Source organism: Daphnia pulicaria, chromosome 2, assembly GCF_021234035.1.
Source record: "Daphnia pulicaria isolate SC F1-1A chromosome 2, SC_F0-13Bv2, whole genome shotgun sequence".
NCBI lineage: Eukaryota > Metazoa > Arthropoda > Branchiopoda > Diplostraca > Daphniidae > Daphnia > Daphnia pulicaria.
Window position 1 is genome coordinate 9140502 of NC_060914.1, and position 23432 is coordinate 9163933.

The following is a 23432-nucleotide window of genomic DNA, read 5'->3' on the forward strand; positions in this document are numbered from 1 at the left end:
ACCAAGAGTCGGATCGAGTCCATCACATCGTCCATATCTGTACATCATCCAATAACGTTTAGGCGGGTAGACGTTATTTCTTTACGTGTAGGCCTATACATAACAAATGAAGAAGAAAGGAAGTCAAGAAGAGAACGAGAGAGAGAAAACTCGCCCGGTCTATGATGGCCGTCCAACCCACCCGGTGCAATCGATATCGAATAATACTTTTGCCCTTCTTTTCTTGTCTTGATATTTTCCCATAAGATTCCCTTACTCTTCTCTCGTCTCTCGGCGTCTCCCCGCTTATTCTCTCCCGGTCGTTTCGCTTTTCTCCGATGAGCTGCGCCCACTCTGGCGCACACAACGCGAGTCAACGACGGCGATATTTCTCCTCGATTATTATTATTATTATTATTTATATTTCTGGATTTTTTACGGGGCTCACTCGCTCATCGCTGCGGGCCATTGACGAAGGAGAGAAAACGACTCGAGCCCATGGCTTCCCTCTTCGACTATGCGAGTCCCGAGTCGATGCTGTGCGCGCACACACACAACACACACACAGGAGGCGCCCTCTCGTGTTGTTAACCCAACCGTCTGCACAGCAAAGGACGTCAGTAGGGCGGCAGCAGTCGAGCTGTTTACAACGTACGTCTCACGTCTCTCTGCTCGTATCTCGTCGTTTGCAAAGTTTTCCAAGTTTCGGGTTTTTTGGGGCCAAAACAAACAAAACAGACAGTCACTTTCTTTTTCTGTTGTCTTCGCGTTGAATATTTCGCCGTGTTTTGTGCCGTTTCGTATCAAAGTGCCGATCCGAGTGAGTGAAATCCGCCAGTGCAAATTGAAAAATTGGAAAGAGTTGCGCGACGGCTGTTGTGAGAAGAGAAAACCGAAAATCAAGGAAAGATAAAGAGAGTGTCCAAGTGACCCCGACTATCAATTAAATTTGATTGAATGGCTGATTTCGCAGCATGAAGAGAGAGAGTCCAAGTCAACTGTCAAACCAATTGAATCCTTTCCACTTGGCAGTCCAAGTTGAATGATCAATTGACAATCAATTCGAATTAAGGACACAGTCGAAAAAAGGGAAAACGAAGGTCTTGTTGTCCTTTTCCCGGTCTCTTGGCGGATCAATTTCGACCATCGTGTCGTTTTCCTGTTTCCCGCCCGTGTTTTTGCCCGTGTCCGGTTCCTCGCCAAATTGGTTCGTCGGTGCATCGACAGATCGGATTAACTAACATCAGTGTGTGTCGGACGTGATCTCTGGTTGGATTTACTGTCATCGAGTCTCCGGACCGGTCGACCGTCACACCCATCGTGATCACCTTGGTTTCCTTTTTGATTTGCCAAAAGACGTTGGAAATAATCGTCTCCAACTTCGGAACCAAATCAACTAGAACAACCGACTTAAGATTTTGAATAAAAGGTGAGTCACCAGGACTATTTTGTTACGTCGTCTTTCATTGTCAACTACAATGCTACGTGCTTAGAGAGAGAGAGAGAGTTGATGCAGCAGTCCCTGTCAGCTGATTTTCTAAATAAAAAAAACTAAAAATTCCAAGTGAAAACGAAAGAAACGAAAATGAGCTCAACAGTGTGATGGATTGTATAATGACCGTTTTGGTCAGTTGGGTTGTGTCCTGTTTTGTCCTTTTGTGGTTCTTGCCTGGAAAACAATTGCGCTGTCCGGCTCTGTCCAAATTTTTTATGATTTCCACTTTTCCAGGGACGCAACAAAAAATCGCTAATCTCTGCGTTAGGCAGTCGAAGGACTTTTAACCCAAGGAATTGTGTAGCCAACAACTTGCAACAATAAGAAGACCGACAATAGCAAACAAATGTCCCGCATTCTGTGGGAATGAAAGTATCCGATTTCTGATTGAGAGATGTCGCGGCCACGCGAAGGGCGCGCATGTGAAATGTAATGGCCATCGTCGGCTTCATTCTCTTCATCTTTTGTTTTCTTTGACGACGAGGTGTTAGTGCGACATAAAACCAAGAGACTGTCGTAAAAGCCGTGCGACTATGCAGCTGTCATGGCATTTGCTTCACAAAATAAAAAAAACTGAAAAGAGAGAAAAGACCGTGACACGTCGGAAAGGAGAAAAGGTGAGACTGTGAGAGGTACACTGGGAGGGAACCCTGTTTGTTGTACAAGAACCCAGGTAGTCTGTGGTGTTCCTCTTCTTCCAAATGAAAGGCGAGAGACCGTGCGAGGAGTAGGTTAGGGATTCGTACGAGTCAGAGGGTTACACCACCAATTTTAGAACCCATCGTCGTCTTCTACTTCTCATTCTAATAAGGAAAATCACATGAATTACGAGCTGGGGTGGGGGGCTGCGACTTGTGACGACATCGTCCGTATTTCTAGTTAAAACTTTGTAAATCAAAGTCAGCTTTCCATCGGCTGACACTTTTAAACCGTTTTCTTTTCCAAAAAAGCTGAAACATAAAACACAAAAAGAAACTGACGGAAAGAATCTGCTGTAAGCGCGGTTCGCCCTTGCGAGGCTCTGACGCCATCGGGACATGTGCTCCACATATTATCACTAGCCTTGTCGTCTGATTAGTCAGTCCTCCCCCCCCCCCCTCTCGCGTCAATGTGACTTGAGGATCTTTTCAAGAAAAGAGAAAGGGACAGCGCGTCTACATGCCTCGTTCAATTTTTATTTTTGAACCATTTTTTGAGAGCAACGAATTTTTTTCGTTTTGACTGGTTGTATAATTAATTTCCGTTCGCCGTCTTTCCCCGAGACTCTGGTGATTCCATGGTTTGTCGTGGCAGCGCCAACTACTTGCTTTTTTTTCTTGGTTGCAGCCATGCAGCCCAACTGCTTTGGTCTCCGTTCATTAAGGGCTCATCATCGCTTTCCTAATTCCCTTCTCTCGGTAACGAGCCCAAGACTGGGTCCCCAGCAGCACCGCTGATTGGAAATGAATGACCTTTTCTTCTTTTTCTCTTTTTTTATTTTCCCTTTCAAGTTTTTCTCTTTTCATCTTTTTTGTCTCCTAGCTGCTCTTGTTCTCTCGCTCCCCTTGACTTTTCTTTTGTTTAGTCGACTCGGGGTCGTTTCGTTGTCTGGTGATGATGGCCTTCCTATGCAATTGGTTACATCATCACCTACACAATCGCGGCAGTGTGTAAAAGACTTTTAGTTATATGTTATTCTATTCAACGAAAACTCAATAGAAATGCTTCGAAATTAATTAAATACAATTTTCTAGCTCATCCACAGAAAGGGAAATCTCCTGCGGTCAACAAGAAACGATGTGAATAATTAGCAGATAATAAAATTGTCTCTTATAAGTTTCCCCCTGTACATCAAAGAGGATTTTATGTCAGGGTCGACAATCGGTTAACTCATCTGATGTTGTTTGAAACGAACGAGCGGACAAAAGAAAAATATAAAGAAAAAAGTTTTGAAACCAAAACAAAAGAACAAAAATACGGAACCCATCTCGCACTCGGAGCTCACACTTTCTATATCCACAACAATTGTTGTTGTTGTTGCTGTTTGTCGTTTATATTTATATCTGCCATACGCGTTCCACACAGACAAAGTACAGACGGGCTCAGCGATGCCTGACCGCCAGAGCCGAGAGAGAAAAAGAGATGCGGTACACTGCGGGTCATTTCCAGTCGACTGATGGGCGATGGATGGTGTGTATATTGGTACACATGGTAGTTTTGTAGTACTAGTAGTAGTCAAAGTACCACTCTCTACTCTACCCTCTAGTCAGGGCTAGAAAAGAATTAGATTCCACAGCGAGGAGAAAAACAGAGAGAATGGGGGTTGTAGTGGGACAGACATTTCGCCGACCGACAGAGAAGAGGAACGTCAGGAACCGAAAAGAGGGAAAAAAGCCGATCCATCTTCGTCTTTTTTTCTTTTTCGTCTTCTATTCCACCGTGCCGACCGCGCGCGCCCGATGAACCTCTCGCTCTGTCCGTGTTTTCTCTTTTATTCTTTGATTCTTTGATTCTTTTTCCCCTCATCTTTCAGTCAAACTCCGATCTCGTGAGAGTGGGACCCTGGTGAGGAGAAATCAGTGCCCCATCAGACTCGACACATCACCGAAACAAGCTCTCCTCCTCCTCCTTCTCTTCTTCTTCTTTTTGAATCTTCTTTCATGAACACCCTCACACACAAGTACACGAAAATACTGGGAAATTCATTTCAACCTGAAAAGAAAGGAAGGAAGGAGAGGAAAAAAACAAATAGGGAAAACGAATGAAAATGCTGCGTGCAGTAAATGCACGTACGTATTGAGTCGGTGCAATGGAGGAGAAGAAGAAGAACCCGCCGTGTTTGTAACAAGATCCGATGAAAAACTTCCCCTTTTGCTTTTCTTTCTTTTCCTTTTGATTTGATGATGAAGGGAATTTTGTTTTTCAGTCTATGGAATTCAGGAGGGCCAGTTAGAAGCGGGTCGGAATCCATTACACCCACTACACACATTGGAATTGTATATGCGCGTTGTGAAATTAGATGAGTTTGACGCTGAGATCGTCACGTCTCGGAGAAAATATTTTCTTAGCATTTTGAAAAGCGGACGGAACATTTCATCTTTTAGTGTTTGGTTGAAATTAGCTGGAAGCTTTTGTTCTTTTCCCTTCGCCTTTGTTGGTTTTCCTTTTTCATGCAATCCGTGTTGATGTTTTTCGGTGGTGGAGCGGTCGTGTATTAATAGGCAGGAAGTAGCAGCAGCTTATGGATCTGCTGCACTCACACGGCGAGGGGAGACGAGAACTCCTCAAAAAGGAGAGACCCGCTGTTCTCTTATTTGATGTTTTACAGCTCGAAAGGTCCACTGTTCCGTCTAGCTGCTGCTGGTCTGTCGAGAGATGATGGAAAAATATCTTTTTTCATCGTTTTCTTCACCTCGCATTCATATTATTTCTCGCAATTTATTTGTTTTCGTGAGGATACGTTTTCCACACGGTCGTAATATATCTTCACATTTCCGAAAAATTTTAGTTTATTTTTATTTAAAAAAAAATATTAATTATTTAAATTTCAAAACGTTGATTTCGTTACTTTCATTCGGCCTATCAAACCGTTCCATAACGAAACCCAACCATTGCCGTGTAAAATCCAAGTCGATAATTTACACGACAAAATAATCACACAAAATGAAAATGTTTCCAAGTTACGATTTTACGGGGCTAAACCGCTAGAGAAATATCCCGTTGGTCCAAGCGTTGGTCGTCATCAACTTCTCCAGTCAAATGTATCAGCATCGAAACGCAGTGTCTCATTTCTTCCTTTATTGAATTTTCTTAAAAGTAACCAAAAGAATACAAAAAGAAATAAAAGAAAAGAACATGACGTCAAAGGGGTGACTGATCCTTCTCGAATAGCTCACGATAAAACAAATTTCTTTAAAAAAAAAAAAACCTTTTGTAACCGTGGCTCTCTGTTGAAACTCCAACGCGGGAATTTTAAAAACATTCTGAAAAAAAAAGAAAAAAGTAAAAGAAGAACTTTGGTGAAAGAGAACAGATATCGCAGAAGACATTCTTGGTTGGTTAGTCTCATAGCTCAACGGGTTCCAGAACGTCGACTTCAAACCGAAAAAATCTCCAACTGCAGCAGCCAGGCGCACTTGGCGGTACGAGCGACGCCACACGACGCCAATGTATTTAGTAAAGACTAAGGAACGAAAAACAAAAGAATAAGAGAAAAACCTGACCAAAAAAGTTGGCTAACGATAATACAATCTGAGATCTGACACACATGGTCAGCGTGTGTCCGTTTGTATGTGTTTAGCACAGGACACAACAGAGCGAGCCGAGGGATGGAAGCTGGAACTTGGAAGGGCGAAGAAGATCATGTCACTTTGGCTGGGCCATATGTGACTCCTCCCAGCAGTAGCTCTCCTCTTCCTTATTCCATTTCTCCTTTTCTTTGCCCCTCTGTTTCTCTCTTGAGCCTCGCCGTTGGTTTCGCGTGTCAAGTCGCCATGTAGTACGTGGATTGTCACAAGAAATGGAAAGAGGCGCGCAACCAAACAAACCGAAAAAGGGAAAGAAATAAAGAGAACCCATCTCCTACTCTATGGCTTGCACATGTTACGCGCATTCACCACCGCACACAGACAACACGACAACACGAATGCAAAGGCAGAGGCAAAAAAGTGGATGGAAGGAACAAAACCACAACGAGGTGGTCGACCGTTAATCCCGAAACCGCCCGACCGCTGCGCAATCATCACCGGCACAATGCAACAATCAAATATGGAAGAAAAAGAAACGAATCTGCTTGTACACACATTCAAGTACATCCGAGTACATCCATTAACAAAGGGGGAATATGAATAACGACACAACACGCATACGCCGCTCAGGTTCTTTCTGCTATTTTGCTCCTTTTCTACCTGAAATCGCATTCATCTTTGAACGGAACACAAACAGCGCGCCTGTGGCGGGGTTAGTCCAACCTTCTCATTTCGTTCGTTCGTTCTTTTTGTTGGCCGTGATGGACCTTTTCCATCTCTTGCGTTCAGTTGCTCTACTGTAATTTCCTCCTTGCTTCGTATAATTGAAACGGTTCAAATTAGAGGGTCTCTCCTTCTCCCTTTGACTCTTCTTATTTCTGGCTGGGATGTTCATTTTAATTGAGTGCGGTTGAATCACGAAGGAAAGAAACTCAAAATATTCACAAGACAATTTGATTACCGGTCTAGATATAGGATTTCTTGGTAGAACCAGCGGCCATTGGGAAACCGTTTGTCTTCATGTCAAATTCCAAATTGTGAACGAAGTGGGTCGACTGGGTGTTTCCTTTAATTTATTTTATATCGCGTTCACGCTAACCGCTAAAGAGCAACGTCCAGAGAGAAGCGTAAATAAATAATTCAGAGGAACTCAAAATCAGGTGAAACTCGTATTTCAGATCAATGGAATACGGAAAGTCATTAGCTCGAATTTGTGGATGGAGCAGTTGACCGCCCCGGTGAAGCGAAAACAAAAGAAAGAAAGAAAAAAACAACAAATAAAATAAAATCAATGAAAATCAAAGTCGATGGACACGTCACATCAGCCCTGGTGTGCCTGAAGAGGTTTCGTTTGGGTTCCTCCGCCCGTTCGTTAGCACTACCACGTGAGCGAGTCGTCCTGTGTGAATAGCGGCAATCAGGGCCGTGCCGAATTCGTCATCCCGTACTTGATCACGGCCAACCGCACGACAGATCCATCTGTGCGATAGCCATGTGAGGGGGAAACTGCCGTTGTCGTGGTGAACGGCCCGACTGTGTGATCATCCATCAGTCAACGGGTGAACGGTCACGGTGGCGTGAGCGGCGCAGAAAAAAACCCCAAAAACTCCGAGCGGCTATCATAAATCAAATTTCATCCATCTCTTTTCTTTCTTTCTCTTTCTCTTTCTCACTGTCTCATATCCCATTCCAATTCCATCTATCTCTCATTCCTTCATTCTTTGCCTCTCAAAACAGCTAGGCGTTAGGTGCGTAGAATAATGGATTTTTACATCTTGTTCGTGACATTGTCTTGTTTTTTGTTTGTCTGAGTGCCGTTTCTTTCTCCTTTCGGAATTTAATAAAAATAAAGTAAAAGCCGGTTCAAACATTTTTATCCATTTTACCTAGTAGTAGTAGTAGATGACGTTTTATAGGGAACGCCTCTAATGATAACAAAAATGGCAGATTTTTAAATCACTTTTTTTTTAAGGCTAAAGAGCAAAGGGATTTACATAATCCCTGCGCCACTTTACTCCGAGATTGACTTCGACGCAATCACTTTGCCTTAAAGAGCTCAATGTGCGCATCATAGATGAAGGCCGTCATGGCAGGGCCGTCAGATTGTCGCTGTCGTCGCTTGTTTCTTAAGAATAAGAGATCCATCGGCTATCCGGGGAGCAGATGGTACGTCTTTTTTGCTTTCAGATGCTGTGTCCTCTTTAGCGTCACATAGCCTCTTCTCTGTTCCCAGCAGCGAGACTCTACACGCCAGTCGTCTCTCATCAGTTAAATTCCGCCGCCCATCTTTGCGTCCTCTACCATTACCGTTAGGGACCCCTCGTTCTGATTTCTGACGTTGTTCTCTGTACTCTGGGGCGGCTGTTTGTGTTGTTGTTGTCTCACACGAACGGAGGCCACCGACATCGCCTCGTTCACCCCTCCAGTCTTCTGATACAACCGATTGGAATTGTTTACTAAATAATCCAATACCTCCCCAGAGTTTCAAAAGTCGTTGGATGGTAACTCGCAAGCCACAATCCAGTCACAAATATTTACACTACTTTTCCTGAACTCGGTTCAGAAACGCGGCAGGAATGATTATTTTTAAATGATCAAGAATTATTTTCATTTCCAGTCGGTTTTAATATAAGACCCCACTACTCTGGAACAAGAGAAGCCCATTTACCATAATTCTCATAGCAGGGCAGGTATAATAGAATGCAGCATAATTTTAAGTGTTATTCAATACCGTTTTCCCATTTTTTCTCCTTGTTTCACTTCTTCTCCCCGTTCTCCCCCCCCCCCTTTCACTTCATTATCCCTCGACCCCACCGACTATCGCCTCTCTCTCGTATGTGTTTGTGTGCGGGTCGGATGACGAGAGAGGATTCTCCGCTGTGGCTTTTATTGTTCGTCCGGTGCAACGTGAAGGTTTTGTCTCTGTGCTCCCTCACACCGACCAGACAGGCAGACACACAAACATCCTGCTGGTGTTGCCTTGTCTGGTCCCCCTTCTTCTTATTCTCTGTCCACTTTGAAACTGCAACACTAAGAAGGAGGAGTAGCCCAGCAGAGCCCCGAAAAGGTTTCCGAATATATGATTACTTTTTATCTGGTATTTCTGGTTCTCTTATAATTCCTCCTATATGGCTGGTTCGAACAACAACAACAAAAAACGACCTGCTGGTGAGGGTGGACATTTCATTTTGTATGGCTGCTTAATAAAATCCCACCTACGCAACCCATCAACTCCCTTCGTCCGCCATCGCTCTTGTGTTGCGCCTCGTCCTGTCCCGATGCGCACGTTCGTGACGCTCGTCGGTGCAAAATAACAAACACACGACGGGCAATGCCGGCAATGATTGTGAAGCCCAAACAGACAGAGATAGCGAAGGCAATATAATGTAGACAGAAAAAAAGACCCCACAAGAAGTTAACACCACCACCGAATGGGCAACGCGTTTAACACGATAATAATGTCCGAAGTTTGAAACTCTCCAACCCTACTGGATAGGAGGTCACTGCGCTTCTGGTCCGCTCCTTCTCGATTCTCATGTACACACTACACACACACAAGACACAGAAGACCGCCGAGGAGGTAAAACAAACATAACAAAAGAGAGATGATGAAGTTTCTGGGTGCAACCGCACCTTTAACGACTTTGCCTTCTCTTCTTTTCCCTCTGCAAGGAAAAAAGAAAAGATAAAAGTTGTCCTCTCTTATTTCGTCTCAAGACTCACTTGACTCCCCTTGGTGGACTAATCTCAAAAGTCCGGAAAAGTCGCAAGAAGCTGAGAGACACTATGCAAGAGAGGAATTTCCAGAGGAAGCGCAGCAGCAGCAGAAATGAGGACGTGGGTGTTTGTTTCATTCACCAACCTTAATTCTAAACTGAGCCTCGTCTTCTTTTGTTTTTGGAAACTTCAAACTCTCCTTCCCTTTCTTCAAACTTTCCTCTTCTTGATTTCAATTTTTTTCAAAAAGTAAAAACGTCCTCGACAATGAAAAGCTTTTGAATATTATTAATAGGTCTAAATTTGGGTTCGAATAAGTGTTCGCTCTATTCTGAGACTGTTGAAATATTAGGCCGCTCACGAGAAGGCGATCAATAGCGACTGCATCAATTAAAAAAAAGGCCTGAAAAAAGGAACTGAAGTCTTTAAAATGACGCAAGGTAGAAACAGCATTAAAAAGAATTAAAAGCGGATCTTTGCCTCCTGCATACTTATTAATGAGACTCGGTTGCATTTCCCCCCTCCCGGGTAGAAGCTTAATGAACCCTAAGCGAACTTCACTAGGGAAGAAGAGATGGACACACAATAGATTTAGAAAATTCATTCCAGCCGATGAAAAATGGGTCGTGGACCTTTTCTCCTTTATTTTATTTTTTGTGGGGGTTTTTCTCGCTCGGTTTCTGTTCGTTGGCTTCAGATCGACTCCGCCCCTTCGTTGTCTCCTGTTTCTATGTGTCGATCATTGCCGCCGCTCCTGCTGTTGCCGCCTCTTTCTCGATAGCAGTTGAAAACAGGAAAAGACCCAAAACTCGTCCGTGTACTATAAGCTTCTCTCCATCCATACCCGATCCTTTCCATAGACGGTACGGTATCATGCTACACACTGGATGGAATAATATATCGTTCCAGTTCCAGTTGCCTAATGAACCCTCTACGCCTTTTTGTTTCTGCCTCTCGCTCTCTTACGAAAAACAAAATCTTTTATTTATTTTTCCTTAAAGGAGGATATTACCAGGTCGTTGAGGAGGTTGTTCCATTTCTCCCTCTCTTGTTCGCTCCTTCTCGACTCGCAGTCGAATCAAAGTCTAATAAATTTCGATATGGACGTCATAAATCCTCACATTGAGAGAACCCCAAAAAGCCAAACATTTCTCTCTCTCTCTCAGTTTCACTTGCTCTCTGCTGAGTCTCCTCCCTCCCCCTTTTTTTCTTTTCCGTCTTCTTCCCGGCCAGAGCTGCTGTGTGTCTCCATCTCCTAGCACTTATACACGAAGAAACAACTCCCTTTCCATCTCTCATCTTGGCGACCTTAAAAGCTCTCTCTTCTCTTATTCTCTTTTCTTCCATGTCTCTGCCCTCTTCTGCTCTCTTATTTATTTCCCTACCAGCACCACAACATGGCCAGCGATGGCCAAGACTCTGCAGTCAGTCCACATAAAGCGCCCACGAAAGGTCGTGTATATTATTTCAAGACTTGTCTCTTCGTAGGGTCGGAATATAATATCTCATCGTTGGGGTCGGCTATTATCTCTCCTCTCCCAGAGTCTCCGCGTTGTTGTTACACGCTCCATTAAGCGACAGCCACATACCAGCAGCAGCACCACCGTCAATTCTTTTCTCCTCTTGGGTCTCTTGCTGGACAAGGGGGGAGCGGAGCTAGCCAGGATGACCATCATCTCTTCCCTAGTTCCCTGTGAAACTTATTTGAACCCCGCAGTTGTCGTGGTGACTTTGATTCATCAGGAGAAACAATGGCTCGATATGAAACTCGCTGACCGCCCCGTCTAGCAAACGACAACCCCAAATAGGGTGGCAGACTGACAGAAGAACTTGAGGATTCTAGGGCTGAAGTTTGTCACGACGTGGAATTGTGTATTAGACGGGCGCAGCTCCATCAACGTTTTCATCGCTCCAGCGATGTGGATGTATAACTGCCACCGGCCGGCGACTGTGATTTTAATACGGCGGTCGACGACGACAACATTCTCCGTTCGTTTTCAGGGGGCAACTGAGTATAAGGAAATTCAAACAAACAAAAATTGTCATAAAGGGAATCAATCGTGGCCGCGTCGGCGTTGAGTGGTGCCATCGAACCTTTTTAGGAGCGACCCCCTAATACTTACTCCGTTCTCTATACGCACACGTAAATGTTCTCTCTCTCTCCATGTGACTTTTTGTCGCATTGATCAATTTTCCAGTCGACTCGACACCATAAAGGATAATTTCAAAGAGAGTAGGAAAAAAAGGGGGAAAATAAAAAAGAGTCACAAAAACGCAGCAGATGTTAAACTCGTGATGACTCTTTACTTCTCTTTTCTCTTCTCTTTGACTCGAATCATGATGCCATATACACCGGAATACAATATCAAATGGGTTTTGAATGTTGAGATTCGTTTCCCGGCTGTCATTCGAGACCCATTCGACAGAGAAAATGGTGACGTTGATATGCGCTGCGCTGCGTGCACGTCAACCGAAACATCAAGTCTTGGCATCCGCACAGGCATCTCACAATTCTTATCAGCCGAATCAATCGCGACGAGTGCTGAGCCTCATGCGCGTGTGGCTTTCTCCTGATTTGATCCATCGCCGCTCTTTGTGGAAAGATAAAAATCAAGTAAAAGTTGAGAGACAGAGATTGACTTCAACCAAGTCTCGCATAACTGCTAAATTTGGCATTGGAGTGTAAATAAGATAGCTACAACGGCCAATGCACCAGTGCGAAGCTGACTTTTTCACAAAAAATACAAATATACGTGAAAGTGATAACTGCGGCAGGGGGGACTGAAGTAACTAAAAACCGCATGGGCCCGGTTCAATGTTGGTAATTTTCTATTCATTTATATTCTTGACGCATCCATTCATGGACCTATTGGACCCCTCAGTTTCTGTCTGCCGCACGTCCGAGTCCGCCAGTTCATCCGCGCTCGTCTGCCATGTGTGGGACTATGTGAACTGTGGAGGTATTTAATGTCGCGCTATAGATCTCTCTGAGAGGTTATATAGCGAGGCGAGAAGCGCACAGAAAAGACTCTAGAGGGAAATGTGGGGGCTGCAGCGCTCAAACAACTGGGAACTGCAATGGGAAGAGACGAGAAAAGGGAGAAAGGACGTCGACGAAATCATACGTGGAGGGAGACGAAGAGTCTTCCACTCTATTCCTCCATACAACAGCTAAAAGCATAAAAGTAGTCGTAGTATGTGTACATATATCTCATGTCTACGTGAATTATGATTCGAGTCAAAGGACTGAGAGTCCATCCGGGTTGAAATAGAGAAATTGTAGATTCAGTTAGACTGTGGGACTCGTGTGTGTGAGGGGCTTGAAAGAAAAATGAAATGGTTTTCACTCCTTTTCTTCTTTTTCTATTCCTTTCAGCTTCTCCTTTTTGTTGTGTTTGTGTCTGTGCATATTTTTACCTTTGCTCGTCGACACGAAAGGAAAAGAAAACGGGCCAGAAAAAGTCGTCGAGGGGGGAGCCAAAGTCAGTCGGAGAGAAAAGCGGAGAAAAGAAGAAGAGACTAGGCGATGAAAACGGAACAGAACAGAACGCTCTTGAAGCTCAATGCTGTTGTAGCCTGTCTACCCCGTCCGCCACTCTCTTTTCTGCCTCTCTATGGCCTATGCATATCCATATAAATAAATGGTGGATGTTGAAGGATGCGTCCATTTCTTTTGCTTCCGTCTCTCTCAAGAGAGTGAGAGAGGAAAAGGCGGAGAATGACAATTTCGCACTCGATGGACTCGATGGCTGCTGCTTCGGTGCCCTTTCGAAAATGGAATTGACGGAATAACAGCAGGGCAGAGTGGACGACCAGAACTTTTTTCAGGCCGAATAAATAAACGAGTACGCGCTTTCGTATTATTTTTTACCCTTTTCACCGCTTTTCACTGCTGCGCGTTTAATAGAGAAATGTTTCATACGATTAAAGCTGACCGCATCCAGCTCTTAACATCGTCAAACGGTTCGCGATAGGAGAGAGCGGAAGACAGCCGGAATACTTTGATGCTCTTGCGGATGCACAGACTCCCGGTGGGAAAACTTTGTTGCGCATTCATTAGTCGCTTGGTTTAACGACCTATTAAAATGAGGGAGGCTCGACTGTATAAGCGAAGGGAATAAAGGGCCACAGTGGAGCAAAGTTGCTGTACGTCTGTCCGGTACACGTCGGAGCGAAGGAGGGAAGGAGGGATGGAGGGAGCGGTTTTGAATCGACCATCTCTCTTCAGTCTCTTGACATCATGTCGATCAAGTTTAACGTCAAATGAGAGAGAAAACGACCGTCGTCGAGTGTTTCGACTGCGGGGGTTACGGAAAATGGGAACTGGAGACGCAGGGGGAAAACGGCCCAGGAGTAATAGCGACTGGCCGGTCATAGGCCAGGATCTAAACAGCCCAGGGAGGAAAGAAAAAAAGGGGGAATAACTTTACCGATTATGTAAAAAGTTTATGTATAAATGCTGGAATATTCATTGGCACGTCATCGAAAGATACGACGACACATGGTGGAAAAGTCGGACAAAAACCAAATAAAAATAAAATACCTCGCGGGTCACGGATCCATGGAGACGACCATGGCCCTCCTCTCCGTCTCTCCCTCGACCGCAAAAAGGGGTCCAGCCTCAGGAATGAAAGGAGAAAAGACGAGAAAAGACTAAGAAGACACGGCGACTATTTATCCCGACTGCATCTTTTAGCTGACACGGGTCGCGCGCGTTTCAATTTCCATCGACCGCCACCAAGGGCCGGCCAGGTAACAGCAACCGACGACGAAAATGAGGGGGGACAGATGCACCACCACCACCACCACCAAAAGGAGGGAGACTCTTTCTGGTCGAAGGTGCACAACACAAGGCCGTGCATAGACTTATAGATGCATATACGTGGAATAAATTATGAGAAGTCAGCCAAGGGAAACGATGAACAGGGACAGGCGATAGAAATCTCCGGCGACGTTCTCTTGTTCGGATTTTTCCAGGATTTTTCTTTCCCCTTTTCCCACTTTTATTGAAAAAAAAAGGGGCGATTGTGAGTTTCTGTGTGTTAAGGTGCGCGCGCGCGCGCATGGATCAATCAAGGGAGGCTCGACTCGTCCGAGTAACACGAGAATGTCCATCGTCTCTCCGCCTTGGCGTCAATAAATAATGACCAGCCAGAAAATTCTTGGCCCGTTGATGTTTTTCCAGAAAAGATTTTCAGAGATGACGAGGAATTTCAGAGAGAAACTGGACAATTACAATCGTGAAATCCGACCGCCGACAAGTTGTCGTTATTTGACAAAAAAAAAATTCCTCCTCCAATTCTTTGCCGAAATGATTAGGTTCATCTTATCGAAACTTATTCGTCTTTTTCTTTTCATTTCTTGAGTCGACTGATCCGCTCTCCCGCGGCTCTCACATTCTCCTTCGGCTAGAAATCGGATGTTATAGCCCATAATAGAAATAAGAAGGATCCCGTTGCTCCTTTGTACTATTCTAGTGAAACTACGTGAATAGGATTCCAACTAGTTTGGATTTTTTCTTCTATTCGTTTTTCATCTTTTTCTCGTGGTCGTCGGTTTGTTGTCGAGGATAAATGGCGAGATTCAGCACCTCGGGGATGGCTGTCGGTTGGGCAGCCCACTGTTATTTATTATGTCTGTGCTGTATTAGATCGCAAGAAACTCTCGTCCATTCCACGCACTGCATCCAGCGCGGCATAGTCGGTCCACCGTCACGTGGATGGCGCAATTGGTGCATATCCAGGGGGTGGGTGGGGGGATGGATGGAAAGGGACGTGGCGACAATAAGAGAATAAGCGGAGGGATTGCTGCTCTGCTGCTGTACGATCCATCTATAAAAATCGGGCTTTCCGCTTTCCCTGGCACGTCAGATGTCGTGGATCCCATGCGGGCTCTTTGGATTCTCGCCTCTTTATTTCCTTTCGTATTTTCTTATTTCTTTAACGCGAATGGATACGACCATACCCTATACATACGCACGTCTACTATCCAGAAATATACGGCACCTAAATCCATCCTCTCGAATAACACACGCAAGTAAACGTGCTGCGACGTATAGATCCAGGCAAAGGCCGTGCGATGAGGGGGGAGAGTACTACTGAACGGAGAACCTTTACACTCGTCTCTATTCAGCACAGTTCCCGTGTGTAACGAGGGATCAGTTCTTTTCGTCTTTTTCTCTACTTATTTTCAGAGAGGGAAAGATATCCTCGCGTTTCACCCATCAAGCCTCGTCGTATCTCTCATTTAAAATCGTAAAAAAGAGAAACCATAGACGCAAATTGTCAGCTGAAACAGACGGGGAAATTCAAGCCATAACCAACCGACGTCTGCTCCCCCGTTTCTCGAGTCTATCTGGATTCGATTGCGGCGGCGGATTCAATAATACACTCCGCCGCATATCTCTTTATCCGAAAACACACGGGCAATTAAAAGTTTGTTGGTCGCTGCTTCATCTTGGTTCTGTACAGGAAATACTAGTGCTTTTCATACTGGCTAATGACCTGGATGAATAGAAGACGAGACTAGTAGCGGACGGGTACTAGATGTAATCCGCTTCCTCCGTGGCCTCTTTCAGCGCTGCTACTCCGTGCTGTATGTGTTTGTTCACCGCCACCACAGTGCACATATATACATCGGCGGATGCATAATATATATGTAATTACGCATACATGTACCAGAAACGATCCAACCGTGTGCACACATCTCTCTCTCTCTCTCTTGAGAGGGAGCCCTTCTGCACCGCTTCTCTTTTCTTCTCTGGTGTACAAGTACAGAAGGTTCTTTGCGCCAGCGCACTATTGAAACGGACTTGTATCTTTGTGAATTCCCCTCTGCATCCGTCCGCATCTGCGACGACGAGAAAAAGCTGCTGCCATGTACATTGAGCTGTGCATCAGCCCCTTCAATTCTCCTTCAACTCTCGATCCTATTCAAAAGTCAGCGGTCCGCGTTTTCATGCAACCCGTTAAATGACCCGGTTGAGATGAAACCCTCTACACTTTTTTCTCCCGTTTAAGAGAATAGCCTAGGCGCCTTCTCCCCTCCGATTTTTTCCCCATTGATATTCTCCAAACTCAGCGCGATGAGAGTTTTGAAGTTCTCGTTCAGGCGTTCGCCCCCGTCCGTGATGGCGGTTCGATATAACACAAGGACTTGGGGACGGGAGTCAGGTCCTGTTCGTCTCGCTCTTGATATCGATATCAAAGTATAAATCAAAAGTGGAAAACTTCCAACTTGGCATAGGAGCCCTTCTGACAAAGTTGTTCTGTTCTGATGGAAGTTCTCCAACAAAAGAGACCCGAGAGAAAGACACAGCGAGAGGGTCTCAACAATACAGAATAAACACATCTGCCAGGCTGCGCTGCATGTGTGGTAGCACAAGGACACGAGTCCCAGCATCCAACTCCTATGGCAAACCCGACAGAGGCCAGTACCAACGAGTTTCTCTTGTGGTATTGTTTTACATGCAAACTGTGTGTAGTATATCAGACAGTGTAGGGATATTCCATTATTGATCCCGCCATGGGGTATATAACGACTATGTATTCCCGTCTTTCCTTTTTTTGATTCTAAATATTTTGTCTTAGCATAGACCTACCTAGTTTATTTGCATATGCAGAAAATCCAACGATGATTTCGTTTTTTTTTCCATTTCAAAATTGTATTATCATTTTCCTTTCTTTGTTCTGTGTCTTCTTCATTGTACGTTCCGAACCCGATGTAACTATCCGTTGTGATTGGGTCATAGCTGCAGGAGGAAGAAGGAGTCTGGGGGCTCCGGCTCCCCCATTGTGATTAGGATCGATTGTTCTGATGATGGTTGTAGCCCAGCAGCGGCAGCACATTGTTAGCTCAGCGGTGCGACGGGCAACTTGAGACCGGAGTTGACTATATAGGAAGAAGACGAAACGGCCAAAAGCAGCGGAAGCTGTGCGTGGCCCATCGACCAACAGGAGCGGCGATCTCACAGACTCACTTTTTTTTCCGCTTTTTCATATTCGTGTTTCTGTAGAACCCTGTTCATCTTTCTCACGGGCAGTACCTCTGCCAGCTGAGTCGTCTCTGCTCTATCTCGTCATCTGACTTTCTGTTTATTCTCTGTAAAGGCGCGCACTTTGAATTTCGATTCAGATCCGACTGCAAATCAGACGTGCACCGCCAACTTGATAATGAATGTCGTGGCATATAAATAGATCGTATTTGAAGTTAACGGCGGGAAACTCATTCTCGATTGCTCCGTCGGGCGGTTCCATCATAAAGCTCCTCCTATTCAAAGAAAAGATCAGAGGAGAGAGTTCCTTTTGCATACCGATTGCCTTTTGCGTTCGTTATGAATATACCTCTCGACGACTGCGATGGGCCTTCCTTTGCAAAGTTCATCCTGTTTGATGGAAACAACGGGACTAGCGTGCAGTAATTAATCTCAAAATCTTTTGTTCTCTTTTGTTTTAAATTTCCAGAAGCCGTTTGGGGCAGGAGAGACGTGCTCTGTCTACTTCGAGACTGACGACGGAAGAAAGTCGGTAGGCGTCGGACCAAGACATGGAGTGCGCCGCACCAACATCACGGCGTCGTCGAGATTGCAGAGTGGGAAGCGTCGCAGCGCTCGCCATAGTCGTAATGATGGCCACGACCGTCGTCCTTCCAGCAGCCGCACTCGACACGAGTACGTACAACACTTTGCAATTCAGACTCAACAAAGGATCCTCATTTTCGAAATTTGTTTAAATCTTATTATTTGATGCGTCAGTTGACTCGTCATGTAACACGGCAATTTACTTGTTAAAAGACCGTTTTTAAATGGCGCTTTGCCCTAATTTACTCGTGGAATCAGGAGAAGTTGGACGTGACAACTCAGTTTGACTTACGTCAAAGATTCAAGAGCAAGAAAAGATGAGGGGCTGTGTACAAAAACATATGCGACGAAGAAGAAAATAAAGAAGGGAAATAAAACACGTAAGAGAATGCAATGTGCTGTTGGATGGGTGTCTTTTTCATTAGATGAGGCGCTGTGTGTTGCCCATCTCTTGGGTGTCGATTAATTTGTACTCGGATCTTGACTCTCGAGTGCCGGACGAAGAGCCCGAGGAGGTCCAGTTGTACAACAGCGCAGACTCTCTCCCTTGTAGGCTGACAGACTCTTCTTGATGCTGGCTGTTGTATCAAGCTTTTTCAATTAACATTGATTGCGTTTTCCCTTGGACTATTTCGAGTGTGCCCCCGAGTGCCGGTACTCGACTCGACGAAAGAAATTTAATGAAATAGACACAACAAAATTTTGGAAAACAAAAGAAAAGCAACAACTACGTTCTATTGTGAGCGGAGGCTGAATTCTTAATGGGGCAGAATCCGGCTTTTGTTTTCATAAAAGAAAATGTGTCGGCCGCCTTTCTTTATGACACAAACTGTATAAAACATATCCACTAGTAAATTAGACTAGACTATACAATTTCTTCTTTAAACATTTGTTATTTCATGTTTCTTTTTCCTCTCTCTCTAGTCTCTACAGCGTCATAAATTTATTAATTCACTTCTTTTGTCTTTTGGTTGTCGTCGGGTTCCTGTCGTCTCCTTTTCGCATCTCGCACGAACGACTCAATTAGGTCAATGCGTCGGCGCCTTGGGCATGGAATCGGGAGCCATACGCGACGAAGACATCGCCGCCAGCTCGTCGTTTGACGGCGCCAGCGTCGGACCGCACAACGCCAGGTACTACATTTCACTTTTCAATGTGTGAATTTCTCCCTCTGCTGAATTGTTCATGGATCGGCCAAGTATCCTCCGAAGCTGAATGAATGAAATTCGCTAAGAGATGAGAGTGGAAAGATTTCAGATTTCAAATCTGTTTGAAATAAGACGAAAACGTTAGTAACTGGTCGAGTGAACGCGAATCTCATCTTACAATATTTCGTCTTCCATTTTGTCTTCAATACTGGTGACAGGATTCGTTCTGCTAGGAAATAAGCTCAAGCTGGAAAAAGTTGATGGGTGACAAGTAACTTCTTCGCTGTCATTTGAAGTCATCTCTCGAAGATTTGGAGGTTATTGGAATCGATCAAAACCGGAAGAATAAACAAGTAGAAGCAGTGTAGCGTTGCACATTCCACTACAGCCATGACAACATGTCAAACTCAATATCGTTCGACAGCGACCCACTCTCTACTTCATTCGACGCTGACGTTCAAGCTGTGAACAGATAGAGAAACGCTAATTTTGTATGACTATTCCAAAATTTCCGTTTTGACTCCATTTCCAACATTCAACTTTGAAAGACTCTTCTATATCTTCTTCGATATCATCTCGGTTTTTGCAAAGCTTTTACTCACTTTAAAATCGATTCTTGAAAAGGACGACGCTATTTATCGCTAATTGGCAGCTCACACTAACCAGATGTTGTGGGTCGAATAGTGAGTCTCGAGTTACGATCCTGCTCCAGGGACAAGAGCGACACAAACAAGCAAACATGTAACTCAGCCCCGTTGGAAGAAAACCGCTAAATTTAGTTTTCTCCTTTTCTTTTGAATGGAATTAAATTTAAAAAAATATATTTAACCAATTTTGTGGAAAAGGAAAATAACCCAAGTCGGAAAATTGTATAAAAGTAAACAATCAGCATGAGAGGAAAGCAGAAAAACTGGGAATGAACCGAGTCATGTAGCTAAAACCAACATCAGAGACACGTCGATGAAGAAGACGGGAATTCCAACAGAATTAATTCCATTGGCCTCCTGGTTTTTCTTGTCGCCATCGCATTCAACACCATCAGAATCAAGTGATGTTGCCCTTGCCGGTCTCACGATTCCATTCTATGGTCAAGCCAGCGCCTTTATTCCCGATCCTTTTATTCTTTCTCGAGTTTCGGCTGACTCGGCGCAATTTTCATCTGTGAACGATCACGAAAATGAAGTCATCGAAGCAGACCCCATTTTTTGTGTTGTACACATCATCGTGTAGACACGACGAAAGGACCAGAAAGTCTTGATAAATCGAGTGCATAGTGGTGGACCAGTGACTGGCGTCCATCAACAGGCAGAAATAAACTAGGAGGAATTCGTTAGACTGTTGGGCCGCCAACTGTTTTGATTTGCGATGATTCCCGTCACGATCAGTCGGCCATCACATGAAATAAATATCCAACAAAATATAAACAAACAAACACGACTAATGCCAATAATTTGTTTCTTTTTTCTCTTCTTTTCTTGTTGATTTCCTTATTATGTGCAGAGTGCGCGTGGAGAGGAACGGAGGCGCGTGGTGTCCTCGCCAACAGGCCACTCATCAGCCACGAGACTGGCTCGAGATCGACTTGAAGACGGACCACGTCATCACGGCTGTCGAGACCCAAGGTAAGGGCAAGGAGGGAATAATTAGAAGCTGCTGCTGGGAACTAGTAAACCTGAAAAGTTGGTTTGTACGAGTTTGTAATTTTGCAATGGGGCCACTGTTTTATTTTTACGGCAGCAGAACAATCACGAAAATCAAGGTATAGTGACTAAGTAGAGAAAGAGAGTAGGTGAAGGGGAAACAATCCTCACACAAATGAATGTTTGACGAGTCTTCTTTTTTTTATGTGGTTCCTTATTTAATTCGGTTTTCCTTTCTTTCGATAGGACGATTCGGCAACGGCCAAGGACAAGAATTCGCTGAACACTTTCTACTTGAATATTGGAGGGAATCGTTGGCCAAATGGGTTCGCTACAAGGACATTAAAGGCGAAGAGGTATGTTTCTTATTGCGCAGTCTGCTTTCCATTACTTTGCAGCCGTTCCTATTCTATTTCTTCTTTATTGCCAACCAACTTCCAAAGTCTGAACCAGGAGAGAAGTATAGGGGGGAAATTCAATTGAATTCAATGGAATATCAGACTATAAACTGATTTTTTAATAATCATTTATTATATACGGTACTAGCTTAAGTGCTGTAACATAAGGGCACGATATTCCCCGGCCACGCAGTGTCTAGATCGCAATCTATTTTTCTATATTTTATCTATAAATTTATTTTTGATCGTTACGGTCTGTATGTAAAGGGCCGCGTGGAACTTCCCCCCTCTCTCTTTACCGTCACATCTCCTCCCATTTCCTCTTTGACTAGTGGCAGTGGCACAGTACTCCGCCGAAACGGCCCTTTCTCCTTCCCGGCTGCTGCAACTCTCACAGACTGTGAGATGATAAAGGTCCACGATGACATAGAAGGACACAGAAGAAAGAAAAAAAAACGAATGAAAGAAAAGAAGAAATAGAAAGAGGAAAAGAGCAGAGAATCAGAATGGAGCACGAAGCCGCTACGTGATTATATAGATGAGAAGTCACGTCAAGTCAACACTACACAACACATGATGAGGGTGTGAGGAAATCTCGATTGGGAAGAGCCAAAAGGGCACCAACTCCTTTCTTTTCCATTTTCTCGCACAGACTCTCCTTCCGCCGTCGTATTCGTCGCCCTTTACTTGATTCTTCTTCTGCAATCTTGATTGTTATCCCTCGGCTCTCTCCCATTCGCGTGGAAAGAAAGAAAAGTTGGATGTCCTCGTTTGACTTCTTTGATTTCCAACGGATGACGCACAGAAGCAGCTGGCCCGAGTCCCTTCTTTATACGCCCGCTCTCTACGTATAACAACCCGTAATTATCTCACGCGGATTACACTGCAGACGCCGGGAGGAGATTGAAGATCGACGGGGGGGTTGCGAGTTAAACGGATGATGGTTTATCTACGTCCGTTGCAAGTTTGCCGGCACTTGCGTGTTCCATCGTCGCCATCCCATGGATTGCGTTCGTGCTTTCCCAACTTTTGATGGTTGTCTTGTTTTTCTTTCCAGTGTTGGGTTGTTAACTTGTTTTGTCTTTTATCTAAAGAGCCGATCCCTACGCTACTAAAAAAAGAGAGAAAAGTAGGGCGGGATCAGGAGCGGAAATGATTCCATTAAAGGGCGATCATCTTCTTCTTATATCCAGGCGGCACAATCTCTTCTTGAAGCCACCCCTTTTTTTTTAGGTTGACACTCCTAACCCTCATCTTCTAACTACAAGTAAATTATTAGAACTTTAAAAAAATTTGTCCAGCCGAATATTGCCGTTAAATGCGGTAATCATCGCGAGACTATTTTATTTTCTAAAATGGAATAATATTCCAGATAAGTAATCGATAATTGGGAAGGACGCCGTTCAAAACCGCACCTTCAACTCTCGCACGGGATTCCTTGTTCAACGTGCGAGTCCAGTATCTCTCGTGAGAACTGCTTCTCCTGCACTGTATTGTGACAGTTGGCAGTAGGACACAGAAACGACAGCTCTTTATTGTTGTCGTCTCTTATTATGCGGTGTGCAGCTCTGACTGAATCACAGTTTCTCTAACCGAAAAAGAATATAATGGAAAAAGAAAATGTTAATAACAGCATGGATGTGTACGGTTGTTGTCGGTCGGACGTTCATGCAGCGTTTCGTTCCCTCATTCTCACCGTCGAAACGGGCAATCAGAATCAGTTCATTTCCTTTTTCTGATTTTCTCACAACTGATTGAGGTGCCTATGATAGCGTGAGGAATTGGGAAATAGTTTAAAATCAAATCGCCCGGTCATGTCTCAAACTGCTTTGGCTTGTTCACTTCATCGTGTGGATTTCTTAACAAAATTTTCATAGTCCCGTAAATTATTAAAAATTCAAAACTAAAAATAGAGACGTCCAAACATAGTTCAAGATGAAGTGGACAAACTAGCGCAAGAGCCCATCCTCGACGCTAAATCGTTTAGACATTTCACTGTTGACTGTCTAATGTATTGGCCTTCAGTCCGTCGCATCCCGCTGGACATCATCGATCACAGCAGTCCCAACGTCACCGTCTGTTTTCCACTTGTCTTATCATGACCGTTGGTGGATGACTCGACTGATCGAGTAGATGCCCTTAACAAGCAAGTAGCTCTTTCCCGTCTCGGCTGCCATTGTGCACCAAAATCTAACCACTGCACCGACTGTCCGCCCTCTTCACCGTCTACTGTTCCACACCTGGCTTGATC

At 44.5% G+C, this 23432-nt stretch overlaps 1 protein-coding gene across 1 annotated transcript in view; it reads left to right on the top strand.

Moving 5' to 3' along the window:
* The first annotated feature begins 549 nt into the window (after positions 1-549).
* LOC124326052 (discoidin domain-containing receptor 2-like) overlaps positions 550-23432 on the top strand; it is a 33399-nt gene continuing 10516 nt past the window's right edge. The window contains exons 1-5 of the mRNA XM_046784649.1: positions 550-1408; positions 17880-18085; positions 19023-19128; positions 20644-20765; positions 21030-21139. Coding sequence (XP_046640605.1) covers positions 17962-18085; positions 19023-19128; positions 20644-20765; positions 21030-21139 — 462 coding nt within the window. The 5' untranslated portion in view covers positions 550-1408; positions 17880-17961. The remainder of the gene's footprint in view (positions 1409-17879; positions 18086-19022; positions 19129-20643; positions 20766-21029; positions 21140-23432) is intronic.